Source organism: Dreissena polymorpha, chromosome 8 (genome assembly GCF_020536995.1).
Source record: "Dreissena polymorpha isolate Duluth1 chromosome 8, UMN_Dpol_1.0, whole genome shotgun sequence".
Lineage (NCBI taxonomy): Eukaryota > Metazoa > Mollusca > Bivalvia > Myida > Dreissenidae > Dreissena > Dreissena polymorpha.
The window spans coordinates 38,917,873-38,943,784 of NC_068362.1; the positions used below are offsets into that span (position 1 = coordinate 38,917,873).

Sequence of the window (25,912 nt, forward strand, 5' to 3'; positions counted from 1 at the left end):
TAGAATGTTCATCATAACGGATTCAAATCAGCGAACACAAACAAATGACTTAATTGTTCAGACACTGGTCGTCTCATGCTGAAATGTTCTGAATGATTATACTCCAAATTAATATGAGATGATGAGTACGATGACAATGCGATCTAGTACGACTCGAAAAAACAACTTATTTAGCAAGATTTTGGATGCACTCAAACATTAGCCTTGTGGATATGTTTAAACACTCAGTAACATGACGCTGTCATTATAGTAAGTATTTATTATTTGTTTTTTTTAAAAACAATTTACATTTTGAATTATAAAATTTTCTGCTATTGATGTATACATATGATTGCAATTTTCCTCAATTGGTAAGGTACTGGTTACTTTAAATGTTTAGATGTCGCATGCATGTAAGTCAAGTTAAACAAAATTCTTCAACTTGAACGTACATGTTATTTATTGGATACACAATACCATGTTGTTTCATTTTTAAAATGACATTTTACTACAATAACAAATTTGTTAGTGCTACACTATTATATTTATTTTGTGATATTTGTAATTTATTTTATTTTTTTTTAAATTATACATGAATGCTTAAATATGACTTACATCAACATGTAAAAGCTAAAACATAATGTAATAACGTTATTAAGAAGTGCATATTCTCAATTTATTAAACCTTTGCCCCTATTTTAATAACACTTTTTATTAAAACATGCAGGGATGGGGTAAAGGTGTATAATGGTCTTCGTAATTCTTTCGTAAAAAACCGTCGGACGGTTAACTTTGTATATTATAAGTGACTTAGTTTTGTTTTCCCACTGAAGTACTTAAATCCAATCATCCATATAACATATATTGCTTGAGGTACGTCCTTAAGAAAAATAAATTGGATATTAACATTAAAGACTATAGTATATGTTACTATTTTACTGTATATAATCGTCAAAGCCAATAGAAAACGTCGGTTGTGTAAAGTAATAAATTACACAAAAATATTGGAGCATATTTTAAAAGGGCGGAGTATAGATTGAAAACTCCCCTCCTCCACCACCCCAGCAATTGTTGCCTAATTGTAATTCTTCATAAACACAATCCATACACGATATCATCCAGAAATTTATATCTATGCGAGCGCATCAACGAATTTAAGATAAGCTTTTCATTATGTACATGCATTGTTTGTTGAATAATAAATCGTCTGTCTTATGAAGAAAGTATTATTGAAATAATGTTTTTTTTTTCATTTTCAGGTTATTAAGCTTATATGGTTGTGTGAGGCTAAATAGATGCAGGTACTCATTATATCAAAAGTTGATCACTTTATTTTCAAATGGGATTTAAGCTGTGAATTCTGTTTTAAGAAAATCACATATTGTTGTTTCTCGTGTGTAGCAACAATTTTAATGTTAACGGCAGACATATAATTGTTCAACATTATTTAAACCCGCAAAGCTGTTTTAAAGTAACGTGATAATACACTTTGGAATCATATATTGGTTTCCAGTGTCTGAAATTCTATCTAGCAGAATGTTGTGTACTATAAGGCTTCAACTGTATAATAACAGCAATATGTATGCCATAAATAATATGCAATGTATTATTATCCATGGATATGGAACATAGCTTGATAATTTACACTATACATAATTTACTGATATTTTGACTGAAATAAATAATTTAAAGTACAACAATAAAATGCAGTAACTATAAGTTTAATTTAGTGAAAGCACTGGAGTGAAGTATTCGAAGAAATAACTGTTAAACTGGTTAATTAAAGTAATGGTGTGTAACAAAATGAATTAAACTCAAGCATAATATTTGTCATTTTTTGTTAAAAACTTTATTTGATATCATGTTTTCCAGAACAGGGTCTATAACAGTTTGGAAAACAATATTTCTGCAAAATAAATATTTTTTTATTCTATACAAAATTTCAACTCGATTGTCATGGCCGTTATACATTTCACTTTTGGTCTTCTCGGTTAAAGATATAAACCGATGGCCGTTGCACATAACGTTAGTAATAAAGCAATAACGTATATTTGTTTTATTGAGGCTTTTTGATTTGTTGATGAACGACTGTTTTGTCAAATGCCTTACTGCAAATAAACTAGCTCGTCCGACATTATCTAGGTTTGTGTAAGACGTTCGAACTAATTAAAAGCCTGTTACAAGGCAAGAATCATTACACGAAACAAGCTCGTAAATATTCCGTTCCGATTACCGTATTTGGTATGAAGCGTGATATTCGAACTTGAAGAGATAATGGCGAAAATACCTAACTTCGCTAAAACAAACGTGGTAATATATTGGTTATTTTAAACTGGTAAATCACTGTTATAACAAGGTAAATAACTGTGAACATTTTAAATAATTATGTCTGTTTTAAAGTTGCAATGAAAAACGTAATTATTCCCGTGAAATTGTGCAGTTAAACAAATCGTGATCATAAACATAAATATCGTTTCTAGAGGCCCCACAACTCGTGATAATATTTTTTCTCTGATCACTCGTGAATTAAACTGGATAATCTACCAATCTCAACACATATATTTTTTTATTATTATCAACACATATATTTTATATTGTTAACGTCTTATTTTTGTATGTTCGATGGTAATGTATGTTTAACAATTATTGCGACAATATTAAAGAATACATATTGCATATAAGGATACCTAAGTTGTAATTTTTGATGATGCACAGCATATCTCATATAATGTAAACAATACATATGGTTGCACATTATTGCATCTTCCGCAATCGTAAAGATGGTCCTCAGATGTGCAACCAGCCATTACCGAAGCCGTTGAAGCGATTGTCAATGCCAAACCCGTTGTCAAAGCCGAACCCGTCGTTGTAAAATCCCGGGAAACCACCTCGTCTAAAGCCTGGAAAAAACGAAAAACAAATTATGATATGGTTTATTTGTTGTTCGCATTACGATGCAATAATACATTAGGCATTCTACTCTGTACCAGATCGTAACAAAATAGAGGTTTACAAAGAAGTGGCATTGCTAAAACCTTATTTACATTAATACAGGGACACGACAAATGTTGAAAACATGCAGCATAAAACAATACGTTTATAAATATATACACAACAGTTAATATAAACAAAAGAGAGTTTGTGTTAGCAAACATAACAACAACAATGCTACTGAATGTATTTAGACGAATGAGAACTAATAATCAAATATAGGTTGAATAGTATAATCACACATTTTAAATTCGATTTTTTGTAAAAAGGACACAGATTTCACAATACAGATAAGCAGTGAAATGTTTGCATGCATAACACAAACTATTCATGCACATACTGTGCATAATATAGAAACGTTGATAAGAATAGAACCTTATATACATGTCTTGAAACAGACGTTATATCTACACATGTTGAACATAAACTCTCTTTGTGGTGCAGAGCAAAACCACAGACAAAAAGAAAAGAAAGAGACTGAGGACTGAGAGAGTTTTTATATGAAAACAGAACTAAGACAATTGTATTAACGAATACAGAGAGATGTATGTACATTCACAAAACAGACACAGAACAGAGAGACTTTAGACGCAGCGAAACGAACAAACTGTTATAATGCAATCACGCAGAATAATGTTGAATATTCATTTCATGAAAAGGTATATATACATAAACGACACAACACACTGTTCGTATTAAGAATAAAACAGTAGTAGTAAACTTACCACGAGAGAAATACTGGGCAGTCGCCATGGCAACCAGAGCCAGCAATACTATGAGGGTGATAACCTTCATAGCAGCAATCATGGTGGAGATCTGGAATGCACAATCAACGGTCAATGATACGGTCAGTAAACGTTACAAAACATTTCGATTTATTGTGCACTTGCGACCTTTCGATAACGAGCGCATACGAGAATAAACGGTATAAATTATAGACGATTAGAATAATCAATCATTACAGGTAATACTATTTTGTAATTATTCACTGTATGTTAATATACTTTTCGAATTTCCGCTGTACATACAAAATATGAATATTATTGAAACATTTGTAAAAATGTTTCTTCTAAAAAATAAAATAGCTAAAAAATTAATAAATCAACACTTACCGAAAAACGAACTCAAGTCACGTTAATACAGCTAGTAAAAAAGCCTAGATATAAAACATGTATTTTAAGGTAACGTTTATATAAGCAACGAACGTTTGCGTTGACAACCAATTAGAACGTCAAAAGTGGTCGTTTTGACATCAAAGTGTCACTGTGTCAAAAAAAAAACAGCCATGTGTCCATGTATATATGTAAACAATTTGTTTTTAACTATGTTGTGTTAACAAGTGCATGTCAATTTTTGATTCTTGGGGATGACTGTGGACAATTTGTATCGACCGAATCTGAACGGAATGCAGGAGCAAAAAACAAGTGCTTTCATCATTACCGATACAAAGTGCTTGTCATAATAGAACTAACAATTATAATAATGATAATAATAGTGATGATAATTATAATAATAATAATAATAATAATAAATAATAATAATGATAATAATAAATGAATAATAATAATAATAATAATAATTATAATGATAATTATAATAATAATTCTGATTATAATAAAAATACATTACAAGCATGTAATATTTATTTATGTACACACATAATGCACGGGTAAACGTACATGTATATAGCGATAACGAAATTAACAGAGCATAACAATGACTATATATGCAATTTTCAATTATTAATGCCATAAGGTGTTATTGTTGATGGATTTAGCGATGTCTAAGCTACGTCTGCATACCAAGATATTGGAATTGCAATAATGTAGTGCGGTAAAATAGGACTATGATTGATGACTGCCAGAAAATATAAAGTTTGGAGCCGAAATCCATTTATTATGATTATTATATTTTATTTTGTTTTTGGCATTTAAGTCCAAAACACACCACATGACACCATCCCAACATCGTTACAGCCTCTTGTGGTAACAAACGTGTCTTTATTTCATGGGCAATGTCAATTAACTCCATTCCGAGTACAAACGTAGCAGAGGGTTGTATTGAAAAAAGATGGAAACTATATCTACTGCACACGAGGATTCTGTTGGTTTGAAGACAAGTTTTCATATCTCTTTTAAGAAACCTTAGCCAGGCATCTCTTACGTCACGTGAAAGTTACGTGTTTCTGAAAAGAAGTAATGCTGTGAAAAATAAAAAAACACATTGAAAACAACAAAACAATAACACATATGTTGCTATTTTGCATGTTTGCTGCTGTTAAAATGTGTTGTGATGCATATATCCTGTATGAAATTTAACTAGACATGTATCACGTCAAACTGACAGCTCATGTGCGGACATTCGCGACAAAAAAACAAACTCGTTTACTTCATTGACAATTACAAGTTGCCTACAGGGACGCGGACAACACTTAAGGGCAACAATTTGTACTGAGTCAATCAACTCATATCGTCGGTGTGTAATGTTACGTACGAATACATCTCAGAGTTTTTGACCTCGCGTATTGGTGTTGTTAACACCCGTTACCGTCGGTATCAGACACAAGTTCCAGGGTGCAGGATCAACGGGGTTTACACACGGGCTAGACAGAATGAAAACACAACGTTAAGAACTTTATTTTTGCAAATATCTCAGGTTATTCAAATACGCTTGCAAAAATCTTTAGTGCATAAAAGACAGCTTTTCTTGCAGTTTGTGTCGATATATTAAGAATTAAAAATACATTATTGAATACGCCTCAAATCGGTGCCAAACTTTCACGTTACACGCAGCACAACCGTGTATATGAATTCATTACACATCGAATTTTCGGCAAAGAAAACAGGCTTATTAAATAAAGTAATTTCGATGTTTTTCACATTGGCATCATCATAATCATCATCATCATCATCATCATCATCATCACCACCACTAGCATCGTAATCGATGTCATAATAATTGTACTTGCATCTACGAGCAAAGTTGCATTTTTTTACTCATATGTTTTTTCTAGTATAAGTACCGGTTTCTTGATAATAATGTAATTTAATAAAGATCATAAATGGAGAATCTGTGATAAAATGCAATTAAATATTCATAGCGATACAGTGCTAATTGAAGTTATGTCGTAAAGAAACTAAACGAAATCGCACCTAATATACTGTAATTATAATGCTGTGACAACGCCAAGCATCATATTCAGTTAGAAAATGACAGTTTAAATACATGGCGTATCCAGGTCGAACTTGTTTAAATGTTTCGCACAATGAAGGCTTCAACTTAAAGTTGTATTTATTATATATTAACATTCGAAATATTTTTTTTCATCGCGTATATATATATATATATATATATGTCGAGATCATTATTAGTTACGTTCGTAATTTGAGATGACAGATTCGAATTGTGTAGTTTACCGCCCATATATTTGATATCTGCTTTGTAGTTTTCACTGAAGTAAAAAAGACCGAATTGGCAATATATTACATAAAACACGCTTGGAGTTTTGATTTCAAGTCCAGACCTTTTCGGGTCTGATATTGCAACTTACCAACTACAATAACGAAAAATTGAATATAAATAAGCCGCGGTCTGAGAAAACTGGGCTTAATGCATATGCGTTAAGTGGCGTCCCAGTATCCTGTGTAGTCCACACCAGGGACGACACTTTTGGCTTTCATTGAATTTTTCTTTAAAGGAAGTCTTTCCTCAATAAAAACCCAGTTAAGAAGGAAAGTGACGACCCTGATTAGGCTATAAGGACTACTCAGGTTAACCTGGGACGACAGTTTACGCACATGCATTAAGGCCAATTTTCATACAACGAGGCTAAATTGTTATACAATCTTAGATAATATGATTGCAGATCTGCACTATTCCAATAATACATTTGCTGCTTTAAAGGGCTTTGTTGTTTTGACTAGCAATTGTGTTTCTTCGGTAATGTATATACTCGTAGCCGGAAAAGGGAAACGAATTAAATACACAATCATTAAAAACAGTAAAACTAATGAAACTGCTAAGGCTATCAATCATGTCATTGAAGACGTCTAAGAAACCGAAAACAACTCTATAAATACCGAATCAAGACCTGATGATGTAATGTAAGAGCACACATGAAACACACAAGAAAATGATTAATATGCAAAAGGGATTCCTTCTTAAGACGATAGTCTTAAAGTAACAGTTTCTAGAACACACAACACCGGATCGAACAATGACACATCAAACCGACATCACAGTACAAGAACAACACGGATAGTTGTTCTAATGGCACTGGTTGCATTCCTAAGCCTGGTTCCGAAAAAGGTTATTTGGTTAACAATCCCCATTCAGACCTAAAAATTCCCAATGCGGCTCCATCTGTTTTACAACTGTTAAAGGTAAATGCAAATGACTTACAGTTTGAATTTGAATTTGATACGATATACTCATCTTCAGCCTACATTTTAACATTTACCCCCGATCACCGGGAAATATTAGTCGTCCGTTACCAGTTTGAGTTTGAATTTGATACGATATACTCATCTTCAGCCGACATTTTAACATTTACCCCCGATCACCGGGAAATATTAGTCGTCCGTTACCATTCGGCTCAGTATGAAGCCATGGAACATTGGCGTATTTCCCTGACAGGTATCAATTTATTTTCCTGAGTGGAGAGGAGTAAGTGTTGGACTTTTCTTCAGAAAAAAAGTCATTGCTCTGAGTAGGGTTCGAACCATTATGTCACTGTTCCTCAGCTGCGATGTCCTCAAAAGTTGTCCGAATAATGTCATCATGCAACACGGAGTTCAGACTCTCTGTGGAAACGGTTTTGTGTTGTATATGTAAGATTGCCAAACGACGACGATAAAGGTATCGGTACCTGAGCGATCATTGGCTTCAATTATGACATAATTTTACATGAAATTTATCAGGATTGAGCAAACCTTACTTTTGTTTTCGTTATCAACCGGATGAATTTTTCCCGCCACCAATCGTGTATTCTATTTCTTCAAAATTGCATATGAAATTAAAGTAGCGGATAATTATATATTCAACGACAATTGCATCTCCTCTTGCATTATGCGTATTGTACGAAACATAGTAAAGATGCTCTTTCCACTATTTAATTCTAGTTATTGATATTGAGCAACAATATTGAAAACCCTGAAAATCTGTGAGTTTATTGAAGCTGTTTTAATTAACATTCCGATGCTGCAGTTTCAGGTTGTAGGATCACATGACTTGGTGGGATTCACGATTAAACGTTAACGGATGTAAACACACCGGTAAGTGGTGCTTTTTTAATTACTTAAAATAATATTATTTTTTTCTTAAAAATAGCAACGAGTGAATAAAAGGCATGTATTTATGCTTTTATGGAAATGAGCAATACATCAAAATTATTTCATTGAAGAAGCCTGTGCTCTAAGCCAAAAATGCGATGCGAACATCATTCATGTACACGGTTATGTTGCATGTACCGTGAAATTTTGTCACCAATTTAAGACCTATTCAATGACTTTATTCTTAAATCTTAAGATATCGGCACAAACTGCAAGAAAGCAGTCTTTTATGCACTTAAGATTTTGCAAATGTGTTTCCACAACTTGAGATATTTGCAAACATAAAGTTCTTAATGGTGTGATTATATTCTGTCCAACCTGTGTTAATCCCTTGTGAACTCCATTGATCATGCACCCTAGTTTCTACTTAAAGAAAATGCAAGTTCGTCACGCATACATCTTATACAGCTGAGTTGTATACAAACATGAATGCGATTGTGTTGGCATTTAAATAATGAAATTGCTCTGAATATATATGGTGTTGCTATGTAGTAGGGTGGATTAACGGAGTAAGACTTTAAATATTTTGGGAATGTGAGCATGCCAATCAGTTAATAACAGAATTGTTTTCAGAATGTTATCTGTCGAACCTTCTTAATATGACTTCTTTTATACTGGGGCATTCAAATACAAATGGGTCTGAAAACCTCATTGTTTTGATAATAATGTTTGTTTATACATGTTATTGTAAAATGAACAATAATAGACCCACTCTTAAAACTTAAATTGTACCTGTCCTTGCATTATCATGTGTCATTGTCTAATGAAATTAACTATTTTAATGATTCGGGTAAACGTAATGAATGGGAACTACTGTTACCTCTTCTCCAGAATTTGCTGTATTGGATATAAGAAGTATCGTATTGTATCGTATTGTAAACTATTTTTAAAAAGATATTGTTGATATTGTTATGTAAGAGCTAACTATTAAATTTTATAAAAATGCTGTAACATGCATATATAACATGTAAACTATGAACGGTATGGAGTAAGGATACCCTCGACTCTCACATGTATATTGGCGAGGAAAATAAAAATGTTGAATGAAACAAAAAAGACTTGAAATAGCACTGTACCTGAAATATGTTTCGAATCGAGTTAGATAGAATAATCCAAGATTGTAAATTTTGTTTAAAATGCAGGCCTAGTCGGACACTCTAGTTATTTTTTTAGCAATGTCCATGAATGAAGAACATCGTTCACAAATTGAATCATTACACATGAGTCGTAATAATCTTCATATTTTTGTTAAATATTGAAAAGAAATGTATATAAATATTTACAAGTTTAATTCATTGAAGCTTAAACTATGCCTTTGATGAAAGAAATATAGACTCAAAGAATAGTCCGATCATCATTGAGTGTTGTGAAATGGAAAGGAAAAGCATGTTTACTTTGTTAATGCCATGTGTTGATTTAAAATCCACTTAATATAATCAGTTTAAATTTGCAGCGTTTTTATTATTTGAAATATTGGGTACGGAGAGGTGCTTTAAATTTTGTGATGTATCGTTATGTTATCCTGCGCGTACGAATACACAACTAACATATACATAATAAATCTAATCAAATCCTGTCGACTTGAGATACGAACAAATATCCGGTCAACACTTTCAATGTTGCACTAAGTAACAGCATACACTTATGTTTAATCTTTGAAGAGTAAAAGATGTGTATAAATGTAATATTCGTATGTATTCTTACAAGCTGTAAAAATTTCTTAAGTTTTGAACATTAAATCACATGGACTAAAATCAGTATTGAAACCAATGCATTATTAAAATAACCAAGCTTAATCACTTTATACATTTGTTAAGCAAACATAAGACCTCAATGACTGAAAATAAAAAAAACTTACATGAATTGAAATTATTGACTATTGACTAATACACGCCGGGTATGCGAATACTTCGTTGACGGATGGCACTTCACTAACAGAGAACAACAAAAGCCACGCGCGAGAGGTGAGTTCTTCAGTTTTTTTGTATTTATGTTCTGTTTATTTGGTTTTTAGACACAGAACATTGTTTGGGTGATTAATGGTAAAGCACTTTGTATTGCGAAGAAAGAAATTCGCGGAAAAACGGTGAATTATTAAAAAAAACGATAAAATTCCATCGATAATCAGCATGAATTGAATGATCAGTACATATTTTAACAAAATAAACATACTTGGAAATAAATCAAGAACGTGCTTACTATTTGAAATAAAAGATCAATATATCCAATAATGGTACAACATGTTACATTTTAGTTTACTAATGTATTTGAGAAAATTCAAATGTTTTAAGAGTCGCATGCACATTTTTCATCTGCACTTCGTTTACCGATCATCTAAAAAACAATGGCACTTCGTTTCCCGACATCTAGACACTTTTTTCCAGATATAACACACTTGTTTTTTGTGAATCAAAAATGCAGAATTCGCTGTGGAATACCGTTAAAGTAAGCAGGCAATAAATAAAAATGTATGTACTTAGTACGCAAATAAAAAACGAATTACCGAAGCATGTTCTTATCCCTTTGAAATATGATTATGATTTGGTATAAATGTGAAAGATAAATGTTAAACAAATTGGATGTGTCTAATGAGTAAAATCTATATGACCATATATTTTAAATTACGTTCTAAACGGTTGATCTAAAGCATTTATCTTTATGTCCAAATGAAGGTACTAAAGCTATTTACTTATATATTAGATAGCATGTCATGAATAATCACTCTGCTTAAACTGCCTCTCAGAGATTAATATCAGCAGCGATGCAGGTCCGAAATTCTATTGGAACTTTTAAGCAATCCAGTTTCGCTTTGAAGAATAAGCTCTCTGTATTCAAAGTCTGGCACTTGTGGCCTTTTACACAATGCTCCACAATTTCCGAATATTCATCTGTTTTGTATGTAGGTGATGTACAATAGAAGCACCTATACTTCGAAAGAGTCTTCTTATCCATGGGTTCAGATCCTGTGAAAAGACAAACCAAGAATACATTTGAAAGAACAGACGTGACGAATACACCCACATGCCGCATCGACACAGAATATTTTACGTGTTGTCTTCACACAAAAACAGCGGACACCATGCTCAATGTTTAAAACGCACTAAGTGACCCGTGACTTAGTTTTGACCCCGCATGGCCCATGTTTGAACTTTGCCTATACATCATCAAGATACAACTTCTGACCAAGTTTGGTGAATATCCGATGAATACTACTTGAATTAGCGGACACCATGCTGAATGTTAAAAAACGCACCAAGTGACCCCGTGACCTAGTTTTTGGCCCGGCATGGCCCATGTTTAAACTTGGCCTAGACATCATCTTAAAACAACTTCTGACCAAGTTTGGCGAATATTGGATGAACACTACTTGAATTAGAGAGCGGACACCATGCTTAATGTTTAAAACGCACTAAGTGACCCCGTGACCTAGTTTTTGACCCGTCATGACCAATATTCAAACTTGACATAGACATCATCTAGATACCACTTCTGACCAAGTTTGGTGAAGATCGGATGAAAAACCGAGAGAGCGGACACTTAATACGGACCGACAGACCGACAGACATACAAGTTCTATCCTACATAGCACCGTAAACTTCGTGTGTGGGTGTATACTAAGTACTGACTCCATAATATGACATTTAAACATTTTATGTACGCATTCCTTTTTTCCAGAATCAGTTGTTTTTACGATTTAATTTTACCCGTGTTTCTTTAAACTCAACCAATACAGTTATTTAGGGTCGGGTGAATCGCACTTCGAGCAAACGTTAGCGTTGCGTAAAGGTAAGTGCTCCCTATAAGCAGGGCTCAAAATTAAGGGAGTTTTACCATTCTCTTTTTAATTTTGTTGCTACGCATAAGTATCGTCTTGATGATGCGATTCAAATAAGCACAACCGACATAGGATTTTATGAAGAACAAATGTGTATTTGCCTCATAAAGACCCCTTCACTAACGTTATCTAGAGCCCTGCTATAAGTAAAATTAAACACGATTGTGTTGATCCGCACTATCCGTTGTATTTTCATTTCTCTGAATCTCAAGTTACCAATAAAAAACAAGTTCATTATGTACACATTTATTTAATAATAAATATTATCTTATTATGCCCCCCTTCGAAGAAGAGGGGGTATATTGCTTTGCTCATGTCGGTCTGTCGGTCTGTCGGTCCGTCGGTCTGTCGGTCGGTCTGTCTGTCGGTCCGTCCACCAGGTGGTTGTCAGACGATAACTCAAGAACGCTTGGGCCTAGTATCATAAAACTTCATAGGTACATTGATCATGACTCGCAGATGACCCCTATTGATTTTGTGGTCACTAGTTTGAAAATTGCAATTATAATAAACATAGTATAAATAAATAGTAATGTGATTTTTGAAAAATATATTTTCAAAATGTTTCGTATGAATAGCCATAATATAAATAAATGCATTTAAGGTAGAAGATAAAACTCAGTTATTAGAGTGCCCGCTTTGTTGAAAGTCTCCGTAATCTGAAGTGCCCTTTATCGGTAAACAAAGTGCCTGCAACTTTATGTATGCCACCTATTACAACATGCACTATCTTTGTTTATATTTCATTGAATACTATCAAAATTTCAGTATTTGAAGCACAGTGATTACTCTACATGCTGGAATAGCAAGCAATTTCTTGCAATAATTCTAAGTAGTTTTATTTTGTTAAAATGTTTACTGTTCATCCAGTTTATGCTGTTTTCCGATCGAATTTTCTATTTTTTGGGCAAAACTGTACCATTCTTCCGTGAAATTGTGTATTCCCAATACAAAAGGATACACCATTTATCAACTCGACCATGTGTCTTGTCTTAAAAACTAATCTTTATGATATAACTTTAAATAAAACAGAGGAACTTACCTCTCGCGCGTGGCGTTTGTTGTTCTCTGTTAGTGAAGTGCCATCCGTCAACGAAGTATTCGCATACCCGGCGTGTAATAAAGAGTGGCAAATTCATGTGTTTGTTATCGTGCTGACATTATTGACAGCAACTTGCTAGAGTCAGTTATACAAGTCTAATCCATTTAATCGAGGCGGCGCGTCGTCAAGTGCCATAGTTTAGTCTATATCACCTGGGCTCCTGACCATTGTTATATAAGGAACAAACCTCCGTAGTTCGCTGGCTGTGTGGGAATCCGGAGTACCCGGAGGAAACCTCACCTGCCCGGTATGGGACCACAATCCAAACTCATACGTTTCCCTTGTTCTATCCCGCTCCCGGAAGCATGTTAGTTTTGTTGGCCCTCTGGCCGTTATGACGGCAGCGGGCCGATTATAGACGTCCGGCCCAGCTCTGCCGTGTGTTATTGTCTAAATGTATTATCTCAATTGTTATTTAATATGCATTTACGTTTCTGGAAATTCTGTCCCTTGTCCGAAGTGCAATCACTAATTAAAGCTGATTAAATTACAGTTTTGCCCAATCATAATCATTTATTGTTTCAATGCCAGATTATCATTTGAGTCGTGTTCTAAGAAAACTGGGCATAATGCATGTGGGTAAAGTGTCGTCCCAGATTAGCCTGTGCAGTACACACAGGCTAATCAGGGACGACACTTTCCGCTTTACTGACATTTTTCGTTTAAAGGAAGTCTCTTCTTAGCAAAAATCCAAGTAAGGCGGAAAGTGTCGTCTCTGATAAACCTGTACGGACTGCACAGGCTAATCTGGGACGACACTTTAAACACATGCATTAAGCCCAGTTTTCTCAGAACAAGGCTCATTTGATCATTCATTCTGATATTACTGACCATGTTTGCATTCAGCGTAGCACTAAAGAGACACAAGTTCTTCATTTTGTGCTAAGTTCTTTTTAAAACTTGGTGTGTTGAAAATTTTCTATAACCGTCTAATTAAATGTAAGTATGATTTTTTTTTACAAATTCATTTAATATTTATATCAGTTCATATTTCAGCATGCTTTTGTGTGTGTTTTTTGTTATCGAATTTATTGTCTTGTTTGTTGGACAGTTTTAAGTTGAAACATTGCTAACGTGATTGATTGATTGATTTTAAAATGAATATTTGTATATACTAATACATTTAACCATATACCCTGTTCTATCATTATGATAGATTTCAGACACTTAGGATAACACTCAGTCATATACGTAGTTTTTGAATCACTGTCATGTTACGACATTTTTTGTTTTCATTTTCACTTTGGCTAGGTACATGTTAATTGTGTTTTAGACGACCTTTGCTGTGTGATACAATGGAAGGTTAGTGTGAGGTTCTGCTAGCCCTAAACAGGTTTAAAACCATCATGTTTTGTAGTAATTAACCGTTCTAAGGTGGCGATCTCAGTATAATAATTGTACGATAATACTTGATGCTCTGTTCTAAATGTAGTGGATAGATAGTGTATTTTTGATCTGATTTGTTTTTGAGTTTAATCGTGTTTTTTATTTTGTATGTGTTCAGTTTATTGACTATAATGTTAAGGTTTGTCAACATGCAAATAAGCATCCATTGACTTTTGTCAACCATGTGCCCCTAACACCCCTTTATATATATTATTTATATTAAATTGCACTATGTAGTTATGAAAGTAATAATCATAAAATAATACTAATACAAATACTACTACTACTACTACTACTACTACTACTACTAATAATAATAATAATAAAACGAAGAAGAAGAAGAAGAAGAAGAAGAAGAAGAAGAAGAAGAAGAAGAAGAAGAAGAAGAAGAAGAAGAAGAAGAAGAAGAAGAAAAGAATAATAATAATAATAATAATAATGTAAAGTGAAAGCAAATTAACACGTCACGATCACAGCAGAAATCTTCATTTACATACCAGTAATTGCGAATAAAGAATACATGTGAGTTGCTAAATCGGTCTCTTGTTATGAAATAAAACTTTGTCTTTAATTCAAATGATTTGAGATGATATTCATTTACCATGTACATGCCTTAAGATTGCGTTGTCTTTAAATGATGATACGTGTCAAACTATCAATTTTATATGACTGTCATTTTTGTCTAAAACATTATTACAAAAAAATGCAAATATTTTCAGTTCTTCGTATCAATACGTTTTGCTGCGAAGTTTGACACTATTATCTTACAAATTTAAGTAGTTATAAACGGCAATAACCATGCGACTACACTTGTGTTTGCATCATTTAAATCATTATAATCTTCGATACCGAAAGTCATTGTTAGTTTTACTTAATTAACACGGGCAATTAGTAGAACATTCGCGTGTGTGCTGATATCGTGAATTATCACGTGATTCATTGATCATAATCATTTGATGGTCCAACGTCCACATGTACGCCCCCTGGCAGACACAACGACACTGAACACTGACGGGGTAAGTATATTGATTAAAGACAAGTTTTTATTTATACTTTATTTGTTTCAGAATAAAAATTAAAATGTTTATGTCGTAGTATAACATGTATATATTACACTGTAATTTATAACAGTTCATGTTTTATGAGTCTCAAACATATTTAAGGTACAACTTTAATTGTATTACATCAACACGCTAGAACATAACCATTACATTTTATTCGTTTGAATTAAGATTCCAGAACAGTGCCATTTAAGTCCCGAATTAATTTATACAATGTTTATTTGATCAAATATAAATTCAAGCATCACAAAAATTGTTTATGCTACATTTAATAAAGTTTCAAATTAAAAAAACAACATTATACGTTTAAAGATTCATTAAAATTTGCGAAGATGTTATATGTTTTATTAATTGTATGCATTTCGATACATTGTAGAATAAACCCTTTGGCTAATACTTATTTTCTCGTCTGTAACTAGGTAATAGCCTGCTAATTTAATATGAAGAAATGGTGTTACCAACCGGCTGAAGAACTTTAAGGTAATTACATTATACAATTATGTTTTATTAACTAAATGAAATCGATCCAATATACAGTACCTGCTTATTTGAAAGATAATAGTAAAGGAATGTAGTATTGCTTAAAAAATATTAGTACAGTAGAGCTTTGCAATAATTGAGCGTATGCTTGGTGATATATTTAACATACAGTTTGAAAAAGATGAAGTAGACTTGTATCAATAGAATGGTCGGAGACAATATAATACTTAAGGCAATGGAAACTTCTAGATACAAGACAGTTTTTTTTTTAATTTGTTTCGTGTTAAAGACCGAAGAGAAATAGTAAAACTGCAATGGGTCGAAAGTCCGACACAATATCATATAGCTATATTATGTTATCAAGATCAATAGGAAAAGTGAAACAATAACGATATGTATCTTCTGTTTCACCACATATAAGGTTTATCTACGATATTCTCCGTATACAAATGCTCAAACTCAAAGAATTATGAAACTGTGTGATAATTATAGATTTTATAGAAACGAGTTAATTTGTGTTTTGTTCTTTAGTTTTTCGAGGGTTCATCGCATGTTTAATCGTATACATTTTGCAATGATACCAAGTATCGTTTAGTAATTCTTTATTTAGTTATAATTCATTCTGCTTCGTATTTTATCTATAAACTAAGATTTCTTCGTGGACAGTAATATTGTCCCTGACGGAATATTCAAGATATAGTCTGATTAAATGTGTTAAGATCGTAAGATGGGACTATCGATCGTGTGTTAATTGTAAATCGTATTATACTTTGTCAATTCTATGTTTTATCGCTTCGATATGGTCACGAGAGGAACGTGAATTAGATATATGTATAACGATACTTTTGTGTATGTGGTTAAAGTATAATATGGCAATTACTAAGAACCACAGGGGGGGGGGGGGGGTAATTGACCGGTTATAAAGGACACGCACAAGGATTACGCGTAACTAACCACACTTCTGCACAGAAATGGTTTTGTTTAGCTATACCGTAGTTCAGATAGGTAGCACAAACAGTTGAATTATTGACTATTATGTATAGCACAGTTTTCTTTGCAAACAGGATCACGGGGGAGAGAAAACCTTAATATGTGTTCTTAAACATTATGTTTTGAAACATTTAATGATTGACATCAAGATGCTATAATATACCTTTCCCTTAATTTAGTTGTGGTGTCACGTAATCGTTCATAGTTCATGGACGACGCATAGTTACTAACAACGTTCATTACTCTTAAATTACCGGTGTGTAGCCTATCATTCGATATCTCGTCATGCGCGTATTGCCAAGATGACGAGATTTGCATTAACTACCATTTTCTCGTGCCACGCATGGGACAAGTCGGCCCCTCTCTATTATGTTGATTTCTCTGCATAATGTAGGATAAAATATTCAACAACACCATGTATCAGTTTCTAGTCCAATTTAATGTCTAACATACTTAATATTTTCGGTTATAAAAATACAGTCCGATAGCTACATGATTGTATCTTTCTCGATCCGTATGCTTCCAACGCTAACTGACTATTCCCCTCTAACATTAGCCCCGTGAAACTCAGTTATGAGTCCCATTGGTCAGTATTCTAAATAAGCCGGTTGGCTGGATTACTAAGAATCCCATTGGTCAGTGTTCTATGCGTTCTTATTTCTGATTGGATAGATTACTTAAGATACTGAATCAATGAAGCCTTGGGAACGGGATAAACAAACCACCCAAAATTTAACAAGCTTTATCCGACCTTTTGATGAGAGATTTAACTGAATAAACACTTTTGCCTGACCAATACAAACATACCCGGCCTTGTGTCAACTATACTATTCTTTAATCTCTCCCTCATCGATAAGCTTATTTGAACATATGTGCACTTTGTGACTGTCATGTTTACTGGCCCTTTTGATAAAATTTTCAATATTTCTTATATAAGGTAAACCCACATATTCCACCTACAATTTCTAACCATAATATGACAGTGGCATGGTTTGAGAGTAACCAGTATTGACCCCAGTTGATCACAGCCATCGTTAAGTACATAGAACTATGACTTGTTATTGGGTTTTTGGAATCCATATGTTTTCGTATTAAAAATAAATCAATAACGTTACATATACATTAACATATATCAGTTTTAACATTAATCCCATTAATAAAAGACATAATGTGTAAAACTTATCAAGCTATTCGCTATCGTAACGAATCAAGCGAATGGTGTCATATTGCTAAACTTAATGTTCATGTACAAATGTGTGTTATATACAGTGCAGCTCACGCGGATTTTCAAATTCCGCGCCGCCATCGCGGACAAACACGCACACGAGCAGACAATCGCGGCGATATTGTTTCTTGTTCGTTGTGTTTTCTCGGCGGTTTCTGTCGTCCTCATATAAACGCAACGGACACTATCACAGTAAGAAGTCGCCGCAGAACCCCGTGGACTTATCGCGGATCGCGGTGGACGCACGGCGGATCACGGTGGAAGTTTGTTATAAGAAAAGTTCAATCGAGAAAAAGTTCATTATGAAAAAATATAACATACATGTATACTTTTGTATTGTTCGAGGTGAAAAAAATAACTTTCATTAATTTTAAATTTCTCTATGATATAGAATTGCTTTGTTGTGTTTAAAAAAACACCTGATATTGATAACATGTGCGAAATTAGTAACTCATTAAGACAAATTATGAAAAACCTTTACTAAAATTATTAATACCACTACAACAGCATCCTGATTCCATCTTATTCTAGCTTATTTTACACGTATATGAATACTTTAATAAAGCATGCCGTTACGTTTCATGATCGTGATTTCGTTTACCATCTGAGATGTAACAACTAGCATGTTAGTTACCATCTGGACAATTCCTTATCTTAGCGACTCGCATTGCCACGGGTTCATTTAGCACCTGATAAGCAAATTTAGATGCCCATATGTAGGCTGGACACCATGAAATAAGAAAAAGCATGAACTTAAAGGTGGCGGTCCTATATAAATAATCTTGCCAACAATTGCCGGGAATAACCATAAACAATATACTCTTAAGTTTTATTATAGACTCATTAAATGGTGCGACGATAACAAAAGTGTCAAAATTTCAATTTGGTTACAAGAAAGGAAAACGTACAATTTACCGCGTCTTCATTCTCAGAAGAATTGCCAATAAAGTTGCAATAGCATTGTTAATAAAGTATTAAATTCAGGTGAACAATTATATTGTGTTGGTATACATCATGCTAAATGCTATGAGAGCAGAAAATTGCCCTATTCTGTGGCAAATTGTAAACAGCTCGGGTATAATAAATAAATAATTCCCCAAGATAAATTTGAGACTACTGCTTTAAAGACAACTTTGGTTTACAAACATACATATCTAGATATTATTAAAGTTCCAAAACATTAAATAGCTCACACAAAATTACGAGTAACATCTCATAGATTAAAAACAGAAAGAGGTCGCTATAGATATATTTCACGAGACAACAGAAAATGTAAATTGTGCAATCTTAATGTTATAGAAAACGAGCACTATATTTTGCTAGCATGTCGCATTTACAGAGATATAAGACTAATCGATTTAAAAAAGCATATTTTCCAAGATGGCCTAACTTAAATAAATTGACATTTTGATGAGAACCCAAAATATAAAAATATATAATTATGCTAATATACGGAAAACGAACCTTTTAAAAATAAAATATTTCATTTAATATGTTAGTCCGGCGTGGTTACGTAATTATTTCTCGATAAAGATCGCCATGCTAGATAGCTTAACACTTCAGAATATGAATTTGTGAAATACGCCTAATATTGTGTATGCTGATATTTTAATTATTTTAATTTTGAATTAACGGCGGGATTCACAATGAAGCGACGCTATATCATTTTAAAATTTGGTCCCGGTTCCATTGAATGTGTGTTACATGTATAAAAAATAATAATGATAATGATAATAATAATGATAGTTATTATTATAATAACATGCGCTTTGATATCTTTATATTCGAAAGATACATACCATTCCCGTAGCCAGGGGGGGGGGGTGCGTTAGGTGCGTTCGCACCCAATATTTGTTGATGAGTAAAAAATGTGTACTACAAGTTGCAGCCAACTTTATTCGACACCAAAAAAAGTTATATCTTTTTTCCCCGGAAAGCAAAGAGTCTTCGTATTTAAGCGTAACAATAATGCTGGATTCAATAAGCTACCGACAGGTCACCATACAACTAATTTCTCGATGAAGTTATTTCCAAGATAGCTCCACATACAGAAATTTCCACAATGTTTTAATTATGTCAAACTTGACACTTGAAAATATTCCCTACTCTTAAACCGTATATAAAATGAATTTAAAACGTTATAACATATGATCAGGTGGACGTTAACGTTTAATGTTTATTAACTGCGTCGGATCGTGAGCATAATGGGCAAATAAGTCCATCTTTTTGTAAAGGACTTTGAGGCCATAGGGCCAGCAGTTTGTGGTTATAGGGTCTTTATGTAGCCTTATTCGTTATATGTGTCTGACATTCGTTTAGAAATAGATAACTAAATGGTTAAAAATAGTAAGAAAAAAATAAAAGTAACCAGTTATTCAATTTTGATTTCTGTTTAGTATTGATGCATATTAGAGAAGACCAAGTTTTGTTCATCAGTGTTTGTTGTGCAATGTACTATTAGCAATGCGAGGCCTCTGGTACTATAATTTTTAGCAGACAAACACTTGTTTAGGAAAAAAGTCAAATATTTTCTTTTAATTTGCTTGATTTAAGAATGGTAGAATTTTGGAATTGTAAAATACACCAAATTTATCAAGATTTCAATAAATAATGATATTTGATACTGTTCTTATTGTTGATTTTACATTCTATTAATGTGTTGTTGCATATGTAAACAAAGTGTGTTCGCGCATACTATTGTCGTGTTAACACCGTACATAATAGTGTATTTCCGTGACTGATCGCAAAAGGTGGTTATTGAAAAACGGTAGGCGGGAATTCCTGTATGTAATATCATATTTATGTCCATCAGTCACTGATTATGGTCATCGAAAGTGAAATTTCATATAAAAATGCTATATAACTTCAGTCTCTAAATACAGATAAAACGTCACCAGAATGCAGGATTTTACTTTTCATTTTCAAAAAATTATAGGGAATATTCGCACCCCATTTTCAAAACCCTGCCTACGGGCCTGCATACATGTTTGGATATTTAAAATTAACTTTGAGATTAAATAGTTAAGGTCACGGTGTAACGCCGCGGATCGTCACCGCGGGCAACGGTGGACGAATGCCTGTTGTGTTTTTTGCCGAAGTAAATTACGTCCGCGGTGGCCTGACATGACGATCATCGCGGACCTGTGTCCGCGGCGATTCTTACAAGAGCTGTACTGTACCTGTGAATTGTAGAGTAAAAAAATGATTGTATATGTCATATTATTCATGTGTGCACCATAGAATTCAGTATAACAGAAACGGTTAGATTTTTTGGCAAGAAAGCATAATGTACAATAGTACCATTAATGCATGCAGCATCGGTCATTATGCGATTACCATTGAATAGTCAATTGAAAGAACAAAAAGGCCATTTGAAATTAGTACACTTCTCTATTTTATTTATATAAAGAAGACACATCATTATTGCGTTGTTTTGCATAAATAAAAAAACACAAACACTTTGTATCAACACTGTACCAATTCATTGTTTATCGCACGTACCATTTTGGATTTCTAAAATGTACAACGTATTAAAATCAAGGCGGTGCAAACAAATTACACGACGCCATCTGGTAAAATAAGACGCGTCAAATAAAGCTGCACAGGTTTCGCCATTATTCAAAGCACTACAGCCTGATAAAACCGTTGCATAATCATTGTTAAATAAAGCAAAGAGTGTGTGTAATAAAATAACTAACATATCCCATAGTTGGTAATACAACAATCTTTTTTTTAACCCTTGGTTGACATAACTATCTTCAAGTTTGCTATCGTTGTATCACCGATTTTGGGGTGAAATATTTATCTAACTGATAATGATAGTTTAATAAGAAAATGCACTTTCAATGTGTACTATATATATTCTGCGCTTGAACCAAATGTTAGGCTCAATAAATAATCTATATAAAGCTTCTTGTGAAGTGAATTAATAAATGTATACCGCAGTATGGCATTTTTTTCATAACGAGAGTCATTAATAATTGAATGTTTGGTCAACATTTACGGGACACTTCATATGATTCCAGAAGATGGCGGACAAATCCAAAGGACGGAAAGAGTCAAACCCAGAATGGAACGAAATATATAAAAGACGCGCCGAACGTCATGATCAGGTAAGACATGAGAAACGTGTCTCAATGGCTATGTGTATCATATAAATGTTCCGAGGCCAAAACAGACAACTTTGTACTACTACCGCAGGACAAACTTTTGCAGCAGTTATTTAAAACGATTTTTTGATACTTAATTATAGTTTGAAATCAGTGAACCTTTGTCGTTTGTCAATTTGATGTGTGTCTTATATTTGTAACACTGAGAGTATGCAAATGCAGATTCTTGTCGCTGTCTTAATGATATCAGTTTAGATTGCATTTCATTTGACACTCAATGTTAGGCGTCTCCATTACATCGTGTTTAGATTAATGTATTTCGTCAACACCTTACGCTGATTTGAAGCACTGATCCGAAGAATAAAATGACAATCATAAGTAAAAAAGCTATTGTCTGTTGGCTTATTAACAAAAGTTTATCGATGGAATGAAATTGAACATGATGCGTTATTAAAGGACTAAACATGAGTTAATCTGATGTTGATGTATAGTCGATTGATTTAGTCAAACAAACAAAATGGTATAAGCCCAGATAGCCCGCATCTAACTATAAAAGGTGAAGAGCACGCGCATTCACTTAACAGTATCATTAATGTCTTATTATACGTTTTGAAAGACTTTTATATGAAGAAATGTGGTGACTGTTCTAATGACAAAGTATACAATTATTCCTCACGTGACATACCATGAACGTTTCCTCTAAACGAACGATGCGAAATGGCCTTATGTTGCATGTGACATTTTATAATATCACAATCACGTGGAGAAAAACATAGAACTACGTAAACACCCAAATTGAACGTTTTGAAACTTTAAACTTACCTTAAGCGTCCGAACATGCAATTTTCTATCAAGTGTAACAACAATTTCAAGCAAGAAAACATACCCCATCATATAAGCGTTCATACTGATCATAAGGTATTATGTAATGATATTCATGCTTCAAATATGTACCATATAATCCATATTACTTTCCAAAACACTTATAGACAACGCTGATACAAAATATTTTCGGAGGTATCTAAGTCTAAGAAAAAACTATCACGCCACACAGAAAGTCGTTATTTTCGAAGTCAATCCAGTGCAACCAAATGTTTCGCCACTGCTCAATTATGAATAAGCCATATATTTATCACGTTTATCGTTTTACATTTAAAAATACGCCCAATGTTCTCAGCAAAGTACTCATCAACTGTTTGACGCTCGTTTCATTTCAGATTTTAACGCGAAGTTAATAACCTTTTTAAATCAACGCGGTGTACAACTTCATATTTAAGAAATGATTTGTTTGGTTGTCCTTTACGATAAAAATTAAATTATAAAAAACACATGTTACCACACAAAGGGTGATACAAAGTATTTTAAGTCGTCGGTTAAAATAACCTTCCTATAGTAGACAATAGGCTGTTTCACCGTCTAAGGAGTGTAATATTTATGTTATAAATAATTCATTAGACGAGAAGATACACGTTCTGTTCGAACTACGCATGCTAGGATATTGAACCAAATAAAGGTCTCATTAATTATTTTAAAGAACACGTTGCTTCTTGTTTAAAGAATGCTTGTCATAGTCCTCATGACTTCCAACGCAGGTTGTTGAGTTAAAAAAATCAATTAGTTATTATTATTTGATTATAAGTACATTGGGGGCTTAAACCAGTTTTCTGATTAGCCTATACTGACAATTAGCCCTTTATAATTCACAAACATGCACGTGTAGTCATGAATACTACACAGAAGCCGTCTAACCGTTGGTTAAAAATGTCACCATTCAACTTGCATATATTGGTAATACTTGTTAAAACAGGAGTCCAATAACTAAAATACTATTATCGTGTCCATTTGTCGAAGCTAACGTTAAAACAATACGACCTATATGTTTTACACGTTTGATTTGTTTTACAAACTAAACAACATCACAATCGAAGTAAATAAAAGTATTTTACACATTTCACTCAATTTACACATTATAGCTCTTCTGCTAACAGCCTCGTAAGACTGAAATATTACACCATTAAAAACATGTACAATGATACGTTTTACTGCATCCTCATGGTCCAAAAACTGTGATAGTATTAAATATCGTTAATATAAGACTCCAGCATAACACAACAAAAGCGTTATGCTTTTTACATTGATCTAGTACACGAGGATTTTATCACGGGCGCCACCTCATTTTTGCGATGTATTAATAAATGAGCCAACTATACTTCCAATGTGGCGCTAAGGACCGGATGTTTTGAAACTTCAAGGATAATTATTCAGGGCAAGTAGGTTTTATTTTTTGCCACATATGTATCATTTTTTTACAAATCGGGCAATGTAGTGCGATTCAGCGAAGATTCATTCATCGACACATGTATCAAAACATACAATCGAAAACCATATGGAAACTTGAGGACCTTTATAAGTTGTGGCATGATGGAGTTTTTGAACGCAAATCGATGTCTTTTGTCTATGTGACGTGTAAATATCAACCCAAGCAATTCGCTTACGACATCAAACGATGCGTTCAACATAGTAGTTGCTGCGTACTTAAACACATTGGATTCTTGCAGATCTAATAGAAATGTATATTTTTAAAAAAGAAATGGAATCAATGCCAAGAAGCTGACTTGAGGTAGCGCAAATGCACAATATATGAATCATACGTTGCTTTCATTTGATATATAACGTTCCGTTTTCCTAATTTGTGAACGTGAAAACACTAACCCTTATCTAAACAGAACACATACACAATCTTAAATAAACTAGGTGTTAATATATAAGAAACACGCTTAATTCACTTAATGGCAAATCTCAACGAATCTTATTAAATCTAAAATATGTCGTTTGTTCCCACTAACATCTCCAAAAAATAGGATAGCTCCGTCTTTATTTGTTAAACTTTTTTATTATACTATGCTAAATTATTATAATGGACTTTCCCGTTTTATAGCATATTAAATTACAGAAATCTTTGAAATATATGTGCAAGGCATTTATCTTATTTTCGATTATATTTCGTTATGATCAAATAAAGAAAAGAAGATCGAACACTTAACCTGTAATACCACACAAACAGTGTATGGTCTGCACGAAATATTAAAATAGCTGAAAACGTGCAAGTGTGCCACCTCCTGAAATTAGCACCACCTCCTTGGCATTGGCTCCATCACTTTTGCAACAATGCAGACTTATTGATTAGATCGACAATAATCCGATGACTTTGTGAATGCAACACAGTGTTCATGTTCAACGCAATTCTTTGATGTCATTAGCGATTTCATTGGTAGGATAATTGCTCATATTTCATAATACATCGATTTTTCCTTTTAAAAACGTCACCACACCTTAAAAAGGTCGTCTGGTTTTAAAACTTGTTATTTTTATATGTTCATTTACATTTATGGATTAATAAATCATCGCTGAATCACACTTTATT

The 25,912-nt window shown here is 33.3% G+C and overlaps 1 protein-coding gene across 1 annotated transcript in view; it reads left to right on the forward strand.

The window, feature by feature from the left end:
• Nucleotides 1-16,102: 16,102 nt before the first annotated feature.
• LOC127843221 (uncharacterized) overlaps nt 16,103-25,912 on the forward strand; it is a 55,207-nt gene continuing 45,397 nt past the window's right edge. The window contains exons 1-2 of the mRNA XM_052373083.1: nt 16,103-16,164; nt 22,405-22,491. Coding sequence (XP_052229043.1) covers nt 22,408-22,491 — 84 coding nt within the window. The 5' untranslated portion in view covers nt 16,103-16,164; nt 22,405-22,407. The remainder of the gene's footprint in view (nt 16,165-22,404; nt 22,492-25,912) is intronic.